The sequence below is a fragment of the Hirundo rustica genome, chromosome 2 (genome assembly GCF_015227805.2).
Source record: "Hirundo rustica isolate bHirRus1 chromosome 2, bHirRus1.pri.v3, whole genome shotgun sequence".
Lineage (NCBI taxonomy): Eukaryota > Metazoa > Chordata > Aves > Passeriformes > Hirundinidae > Hirundo > Hirundo rustica.
This window is the reverse complement of record NC_053451.1, coordinates 7,947,136-7,970,820: the sequence shown is the minus strand read 5'-3', so window position 1 is coordinate 7,970,820 and position 23,685 is coordinate 7,947,136. Positions and strand designations below refer to the sequence as shown.

Genomic DNA, 23,685 nt, shown 5'->3' with positions numbered 1-23,685 from the left:
TTGCATATGCAGATATAAAAATGTTTCTCTATATTATCAAATTTAAAAACCAGCATTGTTTCATACTATCAGGCAAAAATATTCTGTCTTTTAATCAAATTTTAATTTTGGACAATGTCTGATGTTTAACCAAAACAGATTCTTATGTACAAAACTGTGTGTTTATATACACAACTTTAAAGACATTTAAGAGGTGCTTTTAAGACAGAACTTTTACTATGGTGCTTACATTCTGAATTTAGAAAGCAATAAAATCTAAAAGTGAGGTAAATCTGTTGACTTTAAACTTATTTGAACTTAAGGTCAAGAGAATGAAAACAATATATAATTTAGTCTTTGGATCTGTCTTTAATTATTTTTTTCCATAAAAGACAGCTAACCAAAATCAATCAATATCATGTGTAAATAGTTTAATTTTAATTTATTGTAAAGAAATTCTGAATCTTACAGCTGTTGAGAGAAAAATAACAACCAACAACTATGAAAGGAGAGAATAACAGCCATGCCCTGTAAAGTCAGAAATCCAGCTGTGAAAAAAGCTTTTCATAATATGAGTTTGCCATAATTTCTATAATAACATTTTTTAACAACTGAAAAGAAAAATTCCTCTAAAAACCTGTGCTGGAAGTTATAGCACATAGTAGTACCGTTATAATATATATTGTAGAGTTACATAAAATTATAATATATGAGGCCTATTTCTGTGCTCTTCAAAACAATAATAAAAAAACCAATAAAGCAAAAATGAAGGCTGTCATACAAACAGAAACAGAATTCTCATAACTATAATAACGTCAAGATTTATTTTACAATTTTGTTCATTATTTTTTAGCAAAACCTCACATCACATTGAGTATTATATTAGCAGACAAGGCTGCATGCACTCACACATTGATAGTGGAGATGTCACAAGTCTGAACTGTGAGCTGTAAAAATCATACAATATGCAAGGCAACAGATGGAGCCCTAGGAACAAAGCTTGAGACACTAGCAGAAGTTTCAACAACAGTATCCCACAGTTAAATGATGCTACTAAGCAGAATGATAAATAAAATAAAATAAATAGCAATACCATCCTTAAAAAAAAAAAAACCCAACACTTTGTAACTGATGCACAATGTCAGAATGCCTTGATATACCATAACTCTTCACTGGTAATGCTGTCATAGCCAATACCCAGCAGAAGTGGGTACAAACTAATGAAACATCAGCATTACTCTGAGAGAAAAACAAAGTGCCACTTGTGCCAGCTACCACAATTAAGACTATTCCCTTTACAGTCCTGGAAAATCCTATCTGGATTTCACTTCATGAACACAGCTGCAGCAACTGTTGGTTCTCAAGCAGTTCTGGGGATGCTGCTTACTATGAAGGCTTCTGTTTCCAGGTTTCTGCCTTGAGAGGTCATAGTGTGCACATAGGATGCACCATCACATATAGATTGCTGCTGCTAACAATCTTATTTATGTATGTAAATAACATACACCCATGTATTGTGCCTTATTCCCTACACTTTCAATGAGGGATTGTACAACCAACCCCCACAACAGATTCCTAATATTTGGATATACTTAGTTTATGAAGAGAGGTGGGATAAGACAGGTCTGTTTGTGATTTAGTTCTATATTATGAGCCAGTCTCTCTTTTTAATTGTTTTTCTCCCAGTCACTCCAATGTGTTTTGAGCAAGTGTAAAATGAAGCTTACTTCAATCAACTCTAAATGAATAAATATTAACGGTTTGCACCTCTAGACCTTGCAGAAGAGACTGTTAAAGTGATTTATGAAATCCAATATATAAATTTGGATTCTTTCCACTGCCACTGCCCAACTCAAGCTGTGAGTGGGGTTTCATATGGGGTACTAGGCAAAGTTGTAGGTGGCCTAACACTAAGTCTCTGAGAAACTGTAGGCAAGATTTCAGATTACACCCTCGTTTTCTACCTTAAAGTGAACATAATTGTTTTCTGTCAGGCTGCCATGGAATTAAAGCACCTGCTGGAACTTGCAGCACATTTGTTCCCTATCCCAGGTAAGCATATTAAGAAGGATGACTTCAAACTACCTCTTCTAAAGCTGCAGTCAAGGCTGCTTATCAAGAGGAATTGACTGAAGTGAGCGAGTTTGAAGAGCATATGGTGTCCCAAGGCCACCCCTTAGATGATGGTCAAAAAAGTCACCCTGTAACCAGTGCTCAGATGTAAGAAGCATAAAAAGGTGAACAGAAAAGTGTCAAAATGTAAAATGCCAAAGAGAACCAAACTCCCTTAGGTTTAAGCTAAATACCCTTGTTGTTGATACAATTCCTTTTTCATCTAGAATAGGCAGCAATAAAAATAGTAGTTCAGATTCTGTTTAAAGTAACATTCCCACTTATATTCAGCTATGCTGCACCATTTTTATTTTAGGTTTTTAATTAATATTATTGAAGAAAATGGTACACACCTTTCTCACACTGATGGAGTGCTACTGATACAGTTTTTGTACCATTCCTTTTCTTGTTTGCCAATATTTTTTCAAGACCCTGCTGTTATGAAATTCCTTAGTTTAAATAACTGAAAAAATATCTAAGTTTCTCTGTCTAAAATACTCTGAGGAATGGATGATGCATAGCATTTTACTTTTAAGGGCAAAAAAAGAAGAAGGTCTTATCACAAGAAACTCTTTTGGTGCATGCATGCAAAAAAACCCCAAACCCTAAGACAAGAGAAAGTGGATAAAACTGCTGTGTAAATGAATTAACAATTGGGAAAGAGGAAACTTAACAGACAAATTAGACAGTAGCGAAACAGTGAATGCCAATGCAAACAGTAACATCATCAGTCCATTCTCATGATTGCAAAAAATGTTCTAGTTTCTTCAAATAACTTCCTAAAATATATATAAATATATTTTTTTTTTCTCAAAAGTTGTTTTTCATGGAGTGAAACTTGGTCTCTGGAGTCTTAATTAAGAGCTGTCTTACTGTGGTAGAGTCATGAAAAATAGTGCTAGAGGTTCATGTAGGAATTAATCTCCATTTAAATCAATACATTTGAGCTTAAGCCAATTTCAAACAAAACAAAACAAAACAGAACCCAGGAAATGATTGTTAGTAAAATAAAAAGCAAGACCCAACAGTGGCATAAAACAGTAAGTATTTGTGAAGGATCTCAAGGACCCAAAATGCTATTTAAGGCTCTTTGGGTATGTGTATTTGAGGCAATAAAACAAGTACCCTTGCTTGTCTAAACCTAGATACATAGATGTATCTTGCAAGATAAGGAGAGACCATGGAAACAAGTCCACTGACGAACTGGCACAGCTTTTTCACATGTCCTGCAGAGTTTCCCTAAGTGCAGAGAACATGCAATGAACTAGAAAATACAAAAGGAATATTTAAAGAACAACAATTACCATTGTCTATAGCTTGTCTTCAGGGGCAGAATGAAAAATGAAGCAAAAAGAAAATGCAAGGATGTAGAGAGAGAACAGTTTTGCAGTGGTAAGTTCAAGTATTATTTTCAGGAAATATATGTGAGTCTTTACACTGAAGTTAAACACTGCTGGGTAACAACAGAGGTATCTTTATTTTAAAGCTGAGAACAGAAGATTTCTGTAATACTCTAGAAGTCTTATAACAAATTCTATTAGTCCTTGTTTAGTGCTTAAGGAATTATGCTCAATCTCAAGCCCTTTTTTTATTTTGTAGGTGACTAACATTGACAATTAAGAATTTTTGACACAAGTTTTTTATTTTGGATTTGTTTTCAAATCCTGATATTAGAGAGGGCAGAGATCTATGGCCCTAAATGTTTTTGCATATACTTTTCTGGTTTTAAGTTAATTAGATGTGTATGGTATTTCAATATCATTGTAATTACAAACAATAATACTTGAGTAGGGAGATCTTTTTCTTATTATTTACAATTAAAAAGTCTACTTTCACTGTTTAATATACACACATTTTTAACTGCTTGAGCCTGTAAGTGTCATTAAATTTCAGACATTCAAATGTGCATTGTCCATGTCAAGGCCTTCACAGAAAATTAGTAAAGAAAGAAACCCCTTAAGAAGCACATGTGTTCCTAACTAGAGAGTTGTGCAGAAAAACTTGCAGAGGAATTTTTGTGACTTCCTAAAATTCTGTGACACTTCTGACTCCTAACTGGCCTGTCTCAGTATTAAAATATGTCTAAAACAGGAGCTGGGTTGCACAAACTACAGCTACACTGGGATTGTTGCTCTCTACCTGCCCTGAAAGCAAAGAATTTAGAAACAGCAAAAGTTTCAAAACAATTGCTACTATTTTAATATTACTATGAAACAAACTGGCCTTCTAGATAGTGCATTCACTACTGCAGGACACTTATCATTGTTATTGTCATTTTCAGCCAAGCATATGGAATTTTTCCCTTCCTAGGTTAAGTCTTCCATGCCAGATGCACACACAAAGCCCAAGAGATCACCAGGAAAGCCGCACATAAAACTAAAACACAGACTGGAGGAAAAGAATGCTCCCAAAGGTTTTTGTTACAAGGGAACCAATTTACTGAAACGAGAGAAGTTTCCTATTCACATTTGAGTTTATATACAACACAATTGCCAACACTAGGATATAATAAAGTGGGAAGAAAAATTAAAGCCTCCAGTGAAAATTAAACATCCAGAAACAAGTAAAACAAGAATAAAAACTTTCAGGATTTTTGCAGTGGATACATGTCAGGAGGAGAGAGAACCATCCAGTATGAAAAGTGAGAAAGATGAGAGAAAGCAACAATCAGTGTTTGAAGCACAACTTCTGTCAGCAGGAATCTTCTTGTACATAGAGAGCCCAAACAATGCTCCAACACATGTGTAATCAAATATGATTCACAATCTTCAAAGAGAAATTACAGGATACATTAGAGAATACAGATTTCCACTCCTGACACATTTTTCAGAGGAGTTTTCTTTTTCCTTAAGGTGAGAAAAGCATTCAGAAAGCAGGGTGTTTGCTGGCTTTTCAGAGACAGAAAGTACACGATTCTTAATGGAAGGACCTAGGGAAGCACAAAGGCACCTGGGAATGCCTTCTCCAAGTGTTGTGAAAGAGGATTTCCACTCCTTCCCCCACCCTACAGAAAGCTTCTCTTTCTTACCTTTGGCATTCACATAAACCTGCAAGTTAAAGAACTCATTTGTCACTGTATTTACTTAATTAGATAGCATGCTGCAAGATGCATTTTAAGTCCACAGGACTGCCAGGATTCTGAATTTATATGTTTTTCTCCTCCAACAGTTATTACAGTCTTTTCATCTTTTACATATAGCAAACTATAATGTGGTTACTGAACCATTTGCAGTACTCAGAGATACCAATATTAATTGCTCAATCAGCCAGCATTGACACACTGGATTTAACATGCCACATTGCATTACTGATTTTATTTCTAATCTTACTAAGTCAATCTGGAGCAAAGACATCTGCAGTTTAGCTGGAGTATTTAGTAAACACCTGCTTCCTAAGTACCTGATATTGTATCATTAGTTTGAATGGAAGCATACATCTCACACCTTGAACATTTTGGTGCCTGATTGCACACTTCGTAAATATTTATTTCATTAACTCTTCTTCACTCTCAAGGAAAAAAAATAAAAAACACTACAAAAAAAACCTACTTGCATTTTACTGGAAATAATAGTTTTACTAGTATTGCATATAGTGAATTTGCTCTGTACTGAAATTGCTTCAATTTTTTTTAAGAAAATCAACACAGTATTTTCTGAGTTTTCTCCTAATACAAAGAAAGAAAGGTACAGGCAACCTTAAATCCAGTGTCACCATTGTCCTATGTTCTCCAGATTTTTAATCAGAAAAGATGATGTTAAATACACCATTATGGAAGGAGGGCACTATACATCCAACAGTCCCCTGAAACTTTATATAACAAAACATTTAACCACAGAAGTAGAAGAGAACACTAAGCTAAATTTTCTATAATTTTCAAGTGTTACACTATCAGAAAACTGAGATGGTGATTTTGTAGCAGGCATTCAGCCTTTTTGTTCCCCATGAGATTAAACTAAGAAAATTCAACCTTTAAAATGACCACATGAAACTGCAACTTGCTGATTAAATCAGACTAACAACTGAACTTTCTTGCAGCAACTGTGCTTAGAAGTAACGCACCAGTTTTATTTTATAGTTTATGGACCAGAAGAAAGTACCACTAATTCTTACAGTTTCTGTGCTTTGATTGCAGAATGTATGTCCTGTGTCTGTGATCTGTCCCCGCCTACCTCATTAAGCACTAAGAAGCAAAGAAATAGGTCAATTGATTACAGACTAATTCCTGACAATTAATAACTGAAATAAGCCCAGAGCTATCTTTAGTAAATTCATTTTAAGTCTAAAAAATTTAAGAGAGTAAAACAATAGAGATGAAACACAACCCAGCTGCATGAGCCACAGCTCACCACCTGTCAAACTTGCAGAACAACACTTAAGATACTAGTCTGAGTTGTAGAAGCTTTTTCTCTTAGTTAGAAACTGTCTTGATTTTATTTTCTTATCATACATCTTACAGACAGAAAAACAATGCATATTACCTTTTGTAATAAATCTATAAAAGCATTTATGCTCCAAATTTCAGCACTGTGATAAATACTGTGGATATAAGATGATGTCAGATCATTTTATTTCCCTGCCACGCATTCTGTAGATGAGAAGATGAGAGACTTTTTCCTGAGATTACTTACCCATGAAGTTCAGATAGCTCTCTCCTCCGAGTGCATGAGTAATGAGACGAATCATTTTATGAAGCTGTATCCCACGATCAATAACCGGCGTCAGAGGCATGAGCACGCTCATATTTGTGTACATCTCTGCATCCATCAGGCGAAAGGCCAGTGTCTTGTCACCAACCAGGGCCTGGAACAGTTCAAAAAGACGCTGAAGAAAACCCTTGGGTGTAATAGAAGTGTTCCCAGGTTTTGTTGGGGTTTTTTTGTTGTTGTTGTGGTTTTTTGTTTTGTTTTGTTTTGTTTTTTAAACACATGGTCTATATTGCAGAGGAAGGACTTGCAAGATCACTGAGGAGCCAAGGACATGGCTCAGCGTGGATGATCCAGTCCCTGTTCCTGAAGGAAACATCCTGCCACTGCCAATGATCATCAGGTCATGGTGACCCTACATTCTGACACTGCATCTGTGCATTGCGTGATGAGCAATATAGATCTGGTCTGCTGCCAAAAACTGAGGCAGGGATTTCCAGGAGCTGAGCCTGGACTGGATGTCAGCCCCAGTCGTCTGCTTTCCCCTTGCTTCCCCATTGTTACGGGGGCTCCTGGACTGATGGGATTGAGTGTACTTGGTAACAGAATAACAACTGTCTGACCCCTGGACCTACATTTAACCTAATGCGATCCAACTGCATAACTACTTCTAAGAACTTCTTCACCTACAGATATCAAATATCAGCATCAACTCAATGAGTCACAACCGACCTAGTGTTTGGGAATTTTTATAGGAAACATGGAAAATAAGAAAGCAAACCTCTAAAGTAAAAGTTCCTGGAATCTAAAAATAAATGGGTATTACAAAAACCCTCTAATTCAGACATTCAGAGTGAGTATGAAGCATTCACTTATATGCAATCAAGAATGTGATTAGTTTTCTGTGATTTCACAGAAAAGACAAAAACTGAATTACTCACTTGCTAGTGCTCACTGCTACTTGAGAAAGGCCACAAAATACTATTCAATATATTAGCAGGCAGATAGTGGAAAATATTTTGGAGCATTTATATTTAAATAGCTGATTTTTGTTCAATTAGCCCAATACTTGTTTTATACTCTTGAATGAAAGCTTACTAAATTCCAAAGATACAGATGAACTGTAAACAGATCTAGCTGAAAAGCACCGTCGTCATTTCATTTTCCAGCTGACAATATAACAGTATATATAGATTATTCCCTTAAGTAAAAAATACTCTATTTAAAGGGGAAAAAAATCCTATGGGACAATGACAAGACTGAAGACTACAATGAACAACTATTTTCTGGACTCAGAATGTGGCATTTGTTAGTGCCATTTAATATCCCTTAATCTTTCCATTGGAAGAGCAGCTAAGTGTTTCCCTAGTCATGTTTTCTGTAGCAGCTGTGATTTTATAAATGGATGTATTTCCACCTTCAATGATCTCTTTGCTACCCCAAAGAATCTTATTCTGTTTAGGTTTGGTTTTTTTTCTTATGAAAATCAATCCACACCTGCCGCTCCTCTCCACAGTATTTTTTCCAGTTATACTATATATCCTTTAAGATACAGGACCAAACCTGTCCCCAACACTGAAGATGCACACAAACCAGGAAAGACTGCAGTGGCATGCTGATTGTGCTCTTTGCTCTGTTCCACTCATAATAATTCCAGGACTGCATCTGCTTTTTTTCCACAGCTATTAGCTTTGGACTTGCTATTTTCACTCTTCTTACAACCACGAGGCTTTGTATTCTGACTGGCAATAGTCAGCTCATAGCCCATTACAACACATAAGAAACCAGGATTGTACCCTCACATGCATCACTTCAGACATCTTCAGACTGAATTATAGCTGCACTTTTTGTTCCTCTTATCCTACTTTTCACATATCAGCCTGATGCATGTCTAATCGCAGTTTCATTTTAATTAAAAATAATGAGATTTTTTCCCCAAGTATCACATTCTAAACTGAAAATGCAAAGTGATATGGAAAACAACTCAATTGCTAAAAATCAACATGAAATAAAAGAACAGCAACAGTAATGTTATATGTCATGCTTCAGGGTGAAGAATCAGCTTTGATGAAAGCAGCTTATCATAGAATAATATACACTTCCGAGTAATTTCTGAAGTTCTTTATCAGGATCATGCATTAAATGAACACTCTAACAGACTGAGATTAGAATATAAATAGGTACAAAAAAATAGATATAATGAATGGTAAACTCAGAATGCTCTTTCTAAAACATACAACTTGTTTTGGACATCTCTGTTGACATCTATTATAGAAAGTATATGAAATGGAATATCAACCTCTATTATATAAAGGAAAAACAGGTTACTTAAACAAAACATCAATTTTTAAATAAAACTTTTAATTCCCAAATTATGTGTTTTCTGGCTGTTCAAAAACAAGCATTTAAAAGATTGTGGGAGATGAGTGTTATCCAAACTCACCATTACTTTTTTATTTTTCCATGCACAGAACTATTACAATTGTTGTGCTTTGAACCAAACTGTTACAGAATATTTCACTTAGGTCTCAAAAGAGGATGTTTTCAATTCTTCCAGAGAGGAAAGACTTTCATGAAGGGAAAAGAAATCACAAACAAATTTCTTAAATTGGCATATTGTTTATACTTATCAGAAGCAGTGTTCCAGTTCATTTAATGGAAACAGGATTTTCAAAAGCATGGATTATACACCTTCCTATGTTCTATGGTAGGCAAAACAATAATGTTAAATGTTTCATTTCTTAAAAACAAAACAAAACTGAAAGCCAGTATTACCCACACACTCCAGGGAGCATTCTTTTACTAAAATGAAGGATCATAAAATAAAAAAAAACAGTAAAACAAACAAACAAAAATTCAAAACCCCAAACAAAACAAACAAAGTACAAAAAAAAAAAAAAGCACTAATCCAAATCTACTCATTTCTGAAATTTTTCCGTCCTCCTCAACTCCTTTCTCATTAAAAACAAACAAACAAAAAACAAAACCAAAAAAACCCACCCAACTTCTAAACAAGATCTCTGACTTGGTTATGAACAAACAAACAGCTGAAAATACCTGGTCATGACTCTCTGCATAAGCAATGTATTTTTCTTCATGCCGTCTGTTTGTTAATGTATGTACAATATTGCCCATATTCCAGTCTTCATCTTTCAGCTCTTTAATTATCTACAGAAATAAAAGAAAGATCACTGAGAAGTTGTTTTAACTGAAAACATGTAACATTATCTTGGCACAGAAGTTTCCAATGGATTGTGAACTGCAGTGTCATGCTCCCAAGTTTTGAAGTGACGAGCTTTCCCTGATAATCCAAAGAGTTGGTTTTTTTCTTTTCAATTTTACCACATAAATATAATACCCAGAATACTTTATTTCTCCTCTACCTCTCTGGGGAAGCATGGACAACAGGTTTTGCCATTTACTACGTGAATCCTCTGATACAGTGATTAATGTGATTGATAGGACCGGCAAGAGAGCACTGCACCAAAACCAAGGGAGAAATATGTGGGCACAGCCCTGCCTGGTTCACAATATCAGGAAATGAAACCCTGTGATATGGAAGCTTCCAAATAAAGCTTAACCACTGGGCAGTGTGGTACTACCTCCTGATTTTTAGCAATTTAAATTGAATCCCATTAATAGGAATTTTCTGCCTCATCACATTATTTCCTTCCTCTGCTAAATCTAGCTCAACCTCAGTGTTAGTCTTTTTTTTTTCCCCACACCACTTTGCAGACTTCCATTGTTCACTACGACTTAAATGCACATATACAAATATATAGACATAAAAATAGAAGTTGATAAAAAGGCAATAGCACCAAGATGGCCAATATCACACTATAAAATTTAACATTTTAATTTTAACTGCCAATATACTCCTAAACAGTCTTTTTTTCCCCCCCTTTCTTTGTTGATGTTTTTTTAAGTCCATAAATTCTTGCTCTGAACACATCGAGATCCCTATGTAGCCTCATATTATGTACTACATCTATATTGAATTTGAACTAGTACAACCACTGCGGTGACAAACAGTTTATCTTTCTTACTTTTACCGATTCCTCAGAATTACTTCATGGAATCTCTTGGAGATTCTTCAGTTTTCAAACTGACTTTAGCAAGTTTCCCAGAAAATTTCCTACTAACAAGTATGCACTTAAAAACTGAAAAGAAATGAGAGTAAGCAGTCTAGGAGAGTTTGATAATAGCTGATAAATTTCTCCCTTCCAATCATCTCAGCTTTATTTTTCTCTTCAAGAAATGTGGTAACAAACTCTGGCATCACCTCTTTCCCTAACTCCACATTTCTACTGTGGTCACTTATTTGCAGTCTCTTTGGCAAGAAGCTTCCTGCCTGCATCATGATAAATTCTTGTACAATCCCAGTTGTAACTGATTTGCACTCAACATCTCATCAGTGTCCCAAGCTGTCCCATGTCAAGTAATGTTTAAGGTGGTGTCCTAGGGTAACTTTATGATGCTTGTATCCCCAATAGTCTGTTTTGTTTGTGCTGTATATTGAGTCCTGTGCCTTTAAGACTGGTTCTAAGAGCAAGGAGAAGCGTGGAGTTTGTTTTGAGAAAACTGCCTGACTCCTCCACATTCTTCTCTGGACTGGCTGTTCGGCAGAGGCTTGGAGAGACTGCAAGACAGAGATTTTTTTGCTTTTAGTTAGTTTCAGCTAGCTAGGGCAGAGAAGTTCCCTGGACTGTTTTTTTTCCTTTTTCTTGGAACTGTTTAAACCTGCTCTGGACTGAAAGCCCAGGGGAGCACTGAGGGCTGCACCTGCGGCCCACCGGGGCCTGGACCTCGGCATTTTCCAGCAGCGCCGGAGAGACTGGGACTGAGGAGAGACTGAGAGAGAGCCGAGCTACACCCACGGCAAGGACTTTCTCAATTTGCCATCTCACTTCAGAAGGAGAGGTTTTATTGTTTCATATTATTCATTCTTTATACTTGTATGCACTTCATTTGTTTAGTAAAATAGTTTTTCCACTTTCCTCCAAAGGGTTTTTTTTTTTTTTTTACTGGACAGGTTGGAGGGAGGGGCCACTTGGGTTTGCTTCCTTAGAGGGATCCTATACAGGGGTTTTCTCCCAAATTTGTCCCAAACCAGGACATTTTCTCCAGTTAAAGAACAGAATTTACTGCAGCACAGTTATATTTCCTATCCAAGTATTGCAAATTAAATGGAGCAGACCATATCAGAGATTGCTAAATTAGATATGCTTTTTAGATTAGATAGTAAATTTTTCGCACTTGTAAAATTCTACAGTCTGGTTTTTTTTCCCATGTAACATGAACTTGGCTACTTGCATTTTGCTTACCTAGGAAATTGCTCATTTTGCCTGCCCTAAAGTGTGGTAAGGAACAAAATAAAAAACAAACTAACAAAACCCCAAGAAACACACACAATATCACACTTAGGTATTTGTTGTTTAAAAAAATGGTCCCTTACTGCATTCTAGGGCCTAAATGTCTAAAATACACATTCCAAATTTTAATGATGGCATCTTTGTTGGAAAAGCTATCAAGTTTATCTTCTGTAAGGAGGCTTGAAATCTGTTTTTCAATTGGCCCTCTGCCTCCTAGTTACAAAACTGAAAGATGCTGAAGGTAAGCTAATTGTTTTTAATTATTATTCTTAGCTACACACTATATTTAGTAAAGCATTAATGGTCATATAAACATTTATTGTTCTCAGATCATCATGACATCCCAAAGGATTTGGGTGCAATCTTCTACCTAACTGAAAAATGTTCTCTAAAACATCAGTAGAAGCATTTTCAGACCATTTAGTGTTTTATTCCTTTTCTTGTGATTGTCTATGTTAAGGAAAAGGTGAAATAAATCCTTATTGTAGTCAGAATTTATTAATATTTACAGATTAATATTATTCCTTTTTCTAACCCCCCTGTACCAATTGCAGGTGTTTGTGTAATTCACCTAGGTTTACTTTGCTTAAACTTTCAGGTCTATTTATATTCAATGCCAATTTCTATGCCCAGTGTCAGGAGGGTTTATTGCATATTTATGAAGTGATGTTTTTTATTGTGGGGTTTGTTTTTTTTTTATATTTATATGCATATGGTTAACTTTTTATCTACCTGTTCATATCCAATATAGATTACACATTCTACAGCTGCTGAAAGATACAGGTAATTTCAAAGAAATTGAGCTTATGTGTATTGTATGAAGAAAATAATTATCAGCTGGAATGTGAATCCCAGCTCCTTAACTTCCTGAAACCCACATCACATCTGACAGGTCTCATTTCCGCCTCTAATACCTGTGCTCCAGTCTGTCGGAATTTATTTTAGCAGCACGTTAACACAAGACAAAGCAAAACTTGTCAGTAGGATTCAGAAGTGTTTATGTGTATGCACTGACAGAGAACCATCCCACTTTGAAGAGCAGAAGGTATTTTTTTTAAGAAGTTCTCACCTGTATCCACTTATCTGGAATGGCCATGGCAAGTCGATAATCAAAGCCCCCTCCTCCCTCTGCCACAGGCCGACAGAGAGCTGGCATTCCAGAAACATCCTGGAACACAGCAAACACCCCACAATACAATTTCCACCGCACTGCAAATATTACTGCATATTTTCCACCACATAGTAACACTGATATACAAATGCTCTATAAACAGCTTCAAGAGTCACCTGGTTAAGGGATAAAAGAATACATTTAAATCAGTTATTACTACACCCAGATGTGCTGTTTGAATGCAAAAGTTACAAAGAAAAGCATTAGACTTCTCTCATCAAATAGTCTACCTCAGAGTATTTTAATGGAGTAGATATTTGAATGGGAAGAGACCTCAGTAGATGCAGAATTTGAAACAATTAGCTCTCTTGAGCTCCAAGTAATCAATAGAAAGTACAAAGTAGTCAACAAAAGACAAACCCTCATTCTGTTTATTGATATTTTGCATAAGGAATAGCATAAAAAATGTTAAATATAAAGGACACTAAGGAAGAAAAATACAATCTCTATCCTTTTCCCAAAACCAAACCTATTGATCCAGCTAGTCTTGGAAAGTGACATGCTCTTTTTTTTTTCCAGTTTTGTAATGATGGAAGCTGACTATTCTTAAATTTGTGATTCCCAGTTCTCAAAATATTTTTTTCACCATGTTGTTAGGCAATTTTATCATGCAGCACTATTTTCTAAAGTTATCTGGACAGAAAATGCAACTTTCCAATAACTGCAGAATATCCATCAGTACTCAATTTTATTAACTTTTGTGGGGGAATGGCTTCTGACAGCAATTATGGATTAACAAACACCTCTTGCATCTACACAAGGGAATTTATGGAATTAATACTGACTAGAACCAGGGCTTAATTAGGAAGATCATTCTGATTTGCTGGATCCAATCCAGTTTTCAATCCAATTGCTGCCTTGAAATAGTGAAAAAAGGTATTTACACTTCAAGTCATACACATACACACAGGCACACACAGACATTGACATAAGGGAGGAGATCAACCAGATCACCAGAAAGCTCACGGATAGCATCCCCAGGGGTGGGAGGCAGGGCTGCCATCCAGAGGGATTGGCTGGAGGAATCAATCAGCAGAAATGTCACACAGAATGCCACCAAGTTAATCCCGACCCTGGGATGGGTCACCTTCTGCATCCATATGGGCTGGGCCAGGCAGGCTGGGCAGCAGCTCTGCTGGGGAGGAAGGGACAGGGACTGTGGGCCAGCAGTAAGCTGAGCTTAAGCCAGCAGCCTGGCCTGGCAGCAGGGATGGCCAGCACAGCCCAGGCTGTGTGAACAGCAAAGCCAGGAGATCAAAAGAGGGCATTATCCCCCTTCAGTCAGCAGCCATTGGAACACACAGAAAGCTGCGCCCACGTTCCACATGCCATAAAAAACTAACAGTGAAGTGGAATTTCTTTAGAAATTTTTAGATGTGATAGAAAATTCAATAACTCTCCTAAATCAGTCCTAAAACAGACATAGACTCCTGGTCTTTAGATTATACAGGACATGATGGTGTGAAACAAAAGCCTTTTTCTGTGATGCCACGATGCCTGCCTGGAGGAGGTCCAAGTCTGAGATTTAAGCAGCTCCCATCTACTTTAGTCACAATATTGAAAGCCAGATTTTAAGGAAGTAAAATTCCAAATTTAATCATATTTATATCTAACTGGACACAAAAAGAAAAAAAAAAAAAATCATAAATAGTTTGTTTAGTAGATCTTCCATCAAATGTACGAGCAGCATATAAAAATAGAAACCACAGCATACTGTTTCTTTGCCTGTTTGTGTTTATAACACTTCAGGCATGACAGAATTTTACTTAATATTTTTTCTTCCCATTATAAAGAACTTTAATCACTGCTTTATTTAGAAGACCAAAATGAAAAATAAGCGTATACTCAGTAACACATTAAAAAATTAGCAATTACTAAGACAGTGAATATACTGAATATTAAAAAGCTGTAAAATCATCAATTAATTACATTCATTAGGGAATATATTATAATTAGTTATGGCCAGAGAAAAACATTTCTCTCACATGGCACTGCTTCTACAGGCAAGCAGACATTCTTCATTGCCTTTTATAATTTTCAATTATGTCAATATTTTCTCCTTCTGAAATTCTCCTTTAACCATAAAGCACATTGATCAATTCTGTGATTCATGTAGCGACTTCCCAAGGCAGAAAATTATGTATTGAAAAAGAAGCAGCTCTCAACTTAAGCAAGAGAAGCCGAAGACACATCTTATTTAAAGAAAAAAATAAAAAGAAAAGCAAAAGAATTCTTAGGCCAAGTAATACAAGACAACTAAACTCAGAATTTCTTTGGTAGGAATGCTTATAATCTAGGACTACCTAGAAAATTAACTGATTTAATTTCAAGTAAGCCTACAGCTCAATGGAACCACTTCAAGTTTGCTACTGATTGCTCCCCAGATGCTGTTATGATAGAAAATTTTACCGTAAGAAATGAAGTTAAACAGTATTTTGCTTCCTAAAGAAAGAGAGCTCTTAAGCATCACAAACTCTTTTATTAGAAATCAGTATAGTCCCTAATGCTATCAGATAGATCCCACTTTTTCTTTTAAAAGAAAAAAGAATGAATTATTTAGACATAATAACAGAAAAAAATCCTCAATGTTTAAATGATTTTTCACCTGGAAAAAGACAAAATATCAATGCAAATATTCACAGAATTTTGAAGCCCTGCCATTTCATAATTTTAGAAGCTCCATGTGCCAGCAACATTTTTCAGTCAAAAAATTGATCTCAATCAAGTCAAGTAATATAGTCTATTTACTCCTTTAGAAACCTGGAGAAACTTAATAATAAATTTAAATTAGCCTATATATTCAACATTTATAGGTTTATTGCATTTAATTTGAAGGGTAATTGTCAGATATACCAGTATAATTCAAAATATGCAAAACATCATTAGGGCTGTTAACCTTTAGTACCACAGAGCACTACTGACAAATGGCTATCATGTACAAGTAATAAACTAATAAAACCAATTTTCATTAAAAAAAAGAAAAAAGAAATCACCACATTAATTAATAATCTGTTAATCCAGAGAAAATTCCCAGAGTGCATTTGCAGTTTGTTTTTCCCCACCAGGCAAAGTCTGTCCACTAATTAATATTTTTCAGCTCATGCCACTGCTTGAGTACCCGAAGTGTGACTTGATAATTAACAGGAAATTCACATCCTAAAGCAAACTAATCAATATTAATGTCACCGAGGATGGCAAAGTGATCTTACCTCTGCTATGGTTATGCATTCTGGGTGCAAGGTATTAATCATGTGATTGGCCAGCATCAGGTAACATAAAGCATCTTCATCCACGTGTAGGCCAAAATACTCATTGTAATCTCCACTGAACCCTGTGCCTAGTAAGACAAGAAGTTTTAAAAGCCAGAGTTTAGTTTTATTTAGAAAACACAGTTCTTTCACACAATATTTCATTTTATAAGCACAAAGCATATTAATGATTTTCCATGTCTCCTCATAGCTACAAAGCAAGAAAATTAACAAATCTGGAATTTTTTGATCATTCACAGAATACCTTGAGCTAGAAGACACCCACCAGGATCACTGAGTCCAACTCCTGGCCTTGCACAGGACCACTCCCCAGAATCACACCCTGTATCATCCAGGTGTTTTCAGAATCTTCTGAACCTGTTTGTGCCAGCTGCATTGTGCTCACATTCAACCATTCACCATGGCACTCCAACCACAGGACTTATCCCACCAGTTTTGCTTATGCCAATGATGTAAAATCCCTGGGACTGGGCTGAGCTCCTCTTTTGCTTGTTCTTCATGCTGTATGTGTTGGTACAGAAACACTTCCAGTGTGGTTTGTTGTAGCTGTCACCTTGTGGAGCCGATTGAGGGATCTTCCTAGTGCTTCTGTCTGCAAGTTTTAGGTGTGCCATCCCAATACTCATTGTCCCTTTCCTCTGGCCATCTAGTTTCAAGCTCTATCAAGTCCCTCTAGCTCCTGTGCTAACCCCCTTTTTCCCCCCCCGAGAAACAGCAAATTTTATAGCATTATTTCCACAACAAGTGCTGAGATCAAGGCTGATAAATCACTTACCGATGCCGTGGTGGTGATACAACATAGACGTAACGCCGTCAAACCGGAATCCATCAAAGTGATAGTCTTCAATCCACATCCTCAAATTAGACAGGAGGAACCTCAGGACTTCCCAGCTAAAATAACGTGAGCATAGCTTATTAAGCCTTAAAAACCTTGGGATCAACTAGAATTCCTTATACCACGTTCTCCACTTGCATATGTTGTACTTGTACTGCACATTTTACTATTTTAATGACTTTTTCCCTGTTTTTCATTAACCTTTCCCTAAAAAATTTGTCTTTAAGTCTTTGCCTTTTTACTGCACAGGATCTTAAGACTGGAGATAGGAGGTTAGTAAAAACCGTCAACTATCTACATGTAACAGGATAGTATCTAAACACACATGCTATATTTTACTACTCATAGTTGCTGGTATAATTTTCTTTCCCTCCCAAAGATAGTTACACTCTGTGGGAAAAGAGGTTATAGAAAAGGAAATAAATTTTTAATAGGCAAAAATCTTCTCCCTAAGATTTTATGGATTTATAGCAAATTTTAGGCATAATTGCTGTTGAAAAGCTGCCTTTCCCAATTAATGAAAAATCACATGTCACCAGTAGAATACCAAATCACCTGCTATGTTATAAATTTACACATTTGAAAAGTAAACCAAAGGGAAGTTGAGGAGGTATATTTTGAAATTCAGAACAATGGGAATGGGATATAATACACACATACAGAAATCATGGAGATGAAATTAAAATATAAAAGAGGTTCCAAAATGAACAAGCATGTGGAAACATTCATGAACAGAATTTGATATTAAGGAATAGAATTGTTTCATAAGCAGTTTTCCTACTATTCATCACCTCCTCTCCCTGGGCATTGTAGCTTCAAAAGACACATCTTGTTTCTACTGATCAACCTCCATGGCAGATCCCTCCCTCTCTGACACCCTCATGTGCATCTCCTGCAAGCCACAGCTCTAAAGAGTCCACCCATCTCAACCAGCCAACACATGATGTAGTGAAACTGGTTTTGCCCACATCTTCAACAACTGCCAGTGTTACAATTTCTCTCTAACCAATTTCCCAAGACCGCATAGCTACAACCACACTTTCTACCAAGTTTCTGTTCAGAGAAGAGCCCAGAAGCAGGCAGGGTCTCCCCAGCCACCCTCTGCTGGGCAAGACAGAAGGAGTAATGCTGCAGAAACCATACCACAATTTACCTATGAACATGGTAGCCATAGGGCACAGACATCAGAAACAGTAAATTCAGGAAAATATCATGACTCAAGGAATAAACTCTACTTTGACAAAACAAATGTCACCATTTCTCTTCCTCCAAAAAACTTCTGCATATGAAAGATACTTTAAGTCTTGAGTAAGTGGTATTACAAGAAAAGATGGGAGGCTATGGACACACTATGATGTCAAATCCTGATCTCATTAAACAGCCAATTCTTGTTAACTTCCATAGAATTATAATATTTCTCCTTCTTTTTGCATGCACTGCACAAGAGATACACACTTGTGCATATAAAGACAGAAATATTACCAAATCAAAACCTCCAAATTTAGGAAATGTGAATCAGATCACTGTGATTTCCCTCAGCTAAACACCTTTCTTGGGCATGCATTACATGACAAGATTTTTTTTGTTGTTCCATTGCTACACACCCCTGCTTCAAATCATCCAGTTCACAAGTTAACATAACACTAGGAAGATCTCGTTCCTGTCTGAAGAACCTTTCATATATTTATTATTTCTCAGGTGAGATGCTTTGCAGTGAATGAACAAGATTGAGATTGCTCTGATATTGAAAGGGATAGAAAAGTATCAAAAGTCCTACAAACTGGCAAAGTGGTCACAAAACACAATTTTGTGCAAACATTTTCTGTATCTTTCTCTGATTCAGCATGAAATTCACAGAAAGCTATTTCCTGCAAGCCAAATACTGTGAGAAAAGAGCACAGTATTTTAGCAAATAAAAATAGTATCTCACACAGAATTAAGATAATGCATGCCCAAGGAGTACATTAATTACTACAAGAACCATCCAGACTTACAAGTTATTTGTTCTCATTTATATACTGCTTGACTTTATAACCTTAACATCCTTAAGATGGTGAAGAGGATTTGTACATTTGTAAAACATACAGAGAAGTCTCAAAATGGATAACAAATGTAATTTTTTCCACCATTGTTGGCACGGAAGATTGATCTTTGGGAAAAGATGGAGAACCAGCATGAACATAAAACTGTAATGATTTTTAGATGAAAAAGTGACAACAATAAAAACAAACAAGATGAATTTATTGCACCAAAGTATTAGTTAGAAAACAGATGAGATCAAAAACCTGAGTAGGAGCAGTAGATGTTTTCCAAGCATCTGATTGCACATGGGAGAGAAGATCACAAATAAATAAGTAAATAATCACATTATCTCTGATTTTAGTCTAAACTTGTAAAAAATCAGCATCAGGCTAATTTTTAAGCAACCCTGTTGACTTTTAGAGAGATAACTACTCAGCTCCAAAACATGAGCCAGAATAACAGATCTTTTGAGACATGCAAATCACAAAAAACATAAAGAGGTTCATTTTTTCATCCAAGTCAATTTGTTCATGGGGGCAGCAATATTAGACATAGAAGCTGACAGAACAAATAACTTTGCAGAAAGCCAGGAGAGGCCAAAATTGAAGAGGCATAATTGAGACACATCCACCACAGAAGCAGTAATTCAGGAGCATTTCTAAAACAGTACATTCTCGTATTTTACAGACAGATATGGAAACAAGATAGCATTCATTAGGAATGTAATTTCTTCTGGAAAAAAAGCCATATCTTAAATTATATCCTAAAAATCTCACATTTGGCATATTGCAAAACTGAGAAAATTCTTTCATTGCATGCATGATCAAAGACAGGAAGGTTAGGCTGTATCATCATTAAGGAACAGAATGATTTACAGTGTAAGAAATCTAAGTAATTCAGAATTCACTCAGACATTCAAAACAAAGAAGGTCTTTGCAGAGAAGTATTGCTGGATTTTTTTTTCCCTTCACCCTTGGAGCCCATAGCTCATTTGTTAAAAACAGATTTCTTGTCTGAAAAAATGAAATGAGCACATCTACACAGATGACCTGTTTCATGAGGTGATGAGTAATTTAACAACTTTCCTACACTAGGTCAGCGGAAAACCTGTGAAATTGCTCACAACATGAACTTGTTATTTACTTTTTTCCTCTATGCTAATAAAAAAGCCAAGTTATGATTCACCATAAGCCTTTTAAATTCCAGTCCACGATGAACATGAAATATTTGGATGCAAGCAATGCATTTAAACCAGTTAATTTTGTCACTATGGACAAAAAATAATATTGGCTGTGTCTAATACAGTTTGAAGATGTAATTCTTGAGCCATATTAATGTTGACCTTCAGGAATTGCATTTATTACTATGTGTTGGAGAACTGCTGACCTTATAAGAATCTAGACTTTTATGATGATAGACCTGTTTCAGTTCTTAGTTCTTAAGACATAGTATCACTGAATTGCTAAAGCATTATTTCTCAAACTACTCCCAAACATTTCAACAGCTGACTGGCTTAAATTCAATCAAAATTGAAATCAAAATTCTTTGCTAAACAAAGAAATTGGCCTTCAGTCTAACAAATACATTGCTAACTATAATGCTAACTTTCAGTGAATCTGGTACAAGTTGTTTATGGCCTAAACATCTAGATCTAATACAGAGGTTTTTGTTGTTTTTTTTTTACCAGTGCTTATGTGCTTATGAGCATAGAGTAGCGTAGCAGATTCCCTGCTCCTTAGATGCACTTTATTTGATTAAAGCTATACAAAAGGATAATCCTGCTTGGAAAACATCAACAGCAACAATAAACCCCTTTGTATTTCAACCTCCTCAATTTATTGCAAGTAATTCTCCTCTGCCATCTACAAAATCTCATTGCCATGACCCCAAGTCCTCTTTAGCCACAAGGGGCTGAGCAGCTGAAGCAGAGCAGAAGTGCCTGTTCAAACCAAGGGACAAGCCTGACTTGCAGCACTAGACTGCCTCAGCACTCCAATTATTCTGAACAGCATTCCAGGGCAACATACTCAGCTCTATCAGTCAGTAGAACGTGATAAAGTCTTTAACAGGCCCAAAGAACTTTTTTTCGGCAATCCAAACTGCACTATGTCTCCAAAATGGACTGTGCATTCAATCAACAAAAGAGCTGTCCTCTTGGGGCATATGATCACCTGGGAACAGAAGGGGTCAGCAGTAACATGTCATTTCCCCTATATCAGTCCCTAGAAGAGACAGAATCAGTGAATTAAACTCTAAATCTAGGAAGAAGGTTTTATTCTTAGCCAAAGAAACTGAGGATTTATTATAATTACATAATTACAAAGCTGATAATATTACATAATTACAGACCATATCAAATAAATTACTGAAAGATTTAAAGTTTTCTCTAACAGTTAAAAATACTGAATACTTCTGTCAATAGTTGTGGCAGAAAACATCTTTGCTTAAGCCTTAACATCCCATTCCCTGGATTAAAATGAAAAAGCTCAAAATTATTTGAGAATTTCAAGGCCAGCCTTCAGGAAAAAAAAAGTCAATTATTTAAGTAGCACTATGAAAATGCAATGAGAAATCAAAGTGAAAGGACTATTTTCAAATTTTAAAGCATTTGTTCAGTAAAGATCTGAAGTTCTTTCACAAACTAAAACATACTGATTTATTTTAGGCAAAAGTTAATAGCAGTAAATTAATTGGAAGCAGAGTTGCACAGTTACTTCTGTGCCTTTTTGTGGGCAAAACTCCAACTCTTCTTAAACCACAGACAAATATACATATAATATGTGTAATATATAGAACCATAGAATGGTTTAGATTGAACAAGACCTCTGAGATCACTGAGCACAACTATTAACAGCACCGTGATCACTACTAAACCCTGTCCCTCTGTGTGCCACATCCACACATTTTTAATGGTGCCACAGACAGCTCTTCCCCCACTCCCATGGGCAGCCTGTCACACAGGCTCACCCTTCCAGTGAAGATATTTTTCCTGCTCTGTAATTTAAACCTCCCCTGGTGCCGCTTGAGGCCACGTCCTCTTGTCCCGACACTTACCACCTGGGAGAAGAGATCCACCCCACCACGCTACACCCTCCTGTCAGGAAGTTGTAGAGACCAGCATCTCCCCTGAACCTTCTTTTCCCCAAACTAAACAGTCTGAGTTCCCTCAGCAAATTCTCACAGGAGAAGCAGTTTTGGCTTTCTATATACATGTATAATAACAGTACTAGTATATATTATAGATAATTCAAACTATGTTTTATATATTTCCACTTTTCTATTTAAAAATTCTAATGAGCTGAACATTGGATATTATGTAGCTTTTTATGTTTAGTTTGGTTTGAGAGCAAAAAAAAGCAGCAGCTTTGAAGATGCAGACGATTTTCCATTTTAGTTAAAATTGGAATTCTAGAGTGCCCCACCATACAATAGCCCTTCTGAAACCATTAATCTTGATCCTCATAAGTCCACTGCTGTGGAGGGAGAAAGTTTTTTTTTTTCAATATGCTGTGAACAATATAATAGCACTACGCATTTATTAGACTTATAGACTCATATTCAGTAATTACTTTGGGAAAATTATTTCTTAGAAATAGGCACATTGTTTATTCATATAGAACCAGTAGTTCTGAAGGGTTCATGAAAGTATTTTAACTTTTTTCCCCTCAAAATTCTACTTCATCTGTTGGTACAAAACAGTGCCATATAGCAAGGTGAAAAATGAATCTCCCAGTTTTCAGTTGCTCAGACATTTGATGGATACTTTGAAAAGACACCTCATCTTAATTGTGCAGGTTAATTCTGCACCAACTATCTCTCAGATTTTGCCAATGAAGTAAACACATTTACGAATATATTCACGTGACTTTCCTGAAATGCCATTTGCACAAAAATAAATTTTCTCCTCCAATGAACTATGGCCTATATGAGGGTTTAAAATAACCTGCAAGTAAGCAGCAATGTTCCAGGCCTACATTCTTCTGGCTAGTTCTAACCACACTTGGTAAGAGTAAATATCAAATAAAGCATTCAGTTATTTGCCCCATAAAATGGAAGCAATAATTCAGCTACTACGCAGCAAAGGTTATGTCCTGCAAAATGTGAATATAATGTGAATATAAGAACAGCCTTAGAGGCAAAGCAGGTAGGTACTTATTGTAATGAAATTTAATATTCTTGATGCTTTTTGCTCAGTGGGCTTCCTGAGGGAAATAGAAGAAGAAGGGGGGAAAAAAAAAAAAAAAAAAAAAAAAAAAAAAAAGTAAATACTGAAGACCATTAC

The 23,685-nt window shown here is 36.0% G+C and overlaps 1 protein-coding gene across 3 annotated transcripts in view; it reads right to left on the bottom strand.

The window, feature by feature from the left end:
- GBE1 (1,4-alpha-glucan branching enzyme 1) overlaps positions 1-23,685 on the bottom strand; it is a 139,506-nt gene that overhangs the window by 35,667 nt on the left and 80,154 nt on the right. For all 3 annotated transcript variants that reach the window (XR_009207541.1, XM_058419287.1, XM_058419288.1), the window contains exons 8-12: positions 17,322-17,437; positions 16,487-16,614; positions 13,176-13,274; positions 9,792-9,902; positions 6,720-6,891 (exon numbers count right to left, since the gene is read on the bottom strand). Coding sequence is in view for 2 of the 3 variants with exons in the window: in XM_058419287.1 (XP_058275270.1) it covers positions 6,720-6,891; positions 9,792-9,902; positions 13,176-13,274; positions 16,487-16,614; positions 17,322-17,437 (626 nt within the window). In the remaining variant the exon portion in view is untranslated. The remainder of the gene's footprint in view (positions 1-6,719; positions 6,892-9,791; positions 9,903-13,175; positions 13,275-16,486; positions 16,615-17,321; positions 17,438-23,685) is intronic.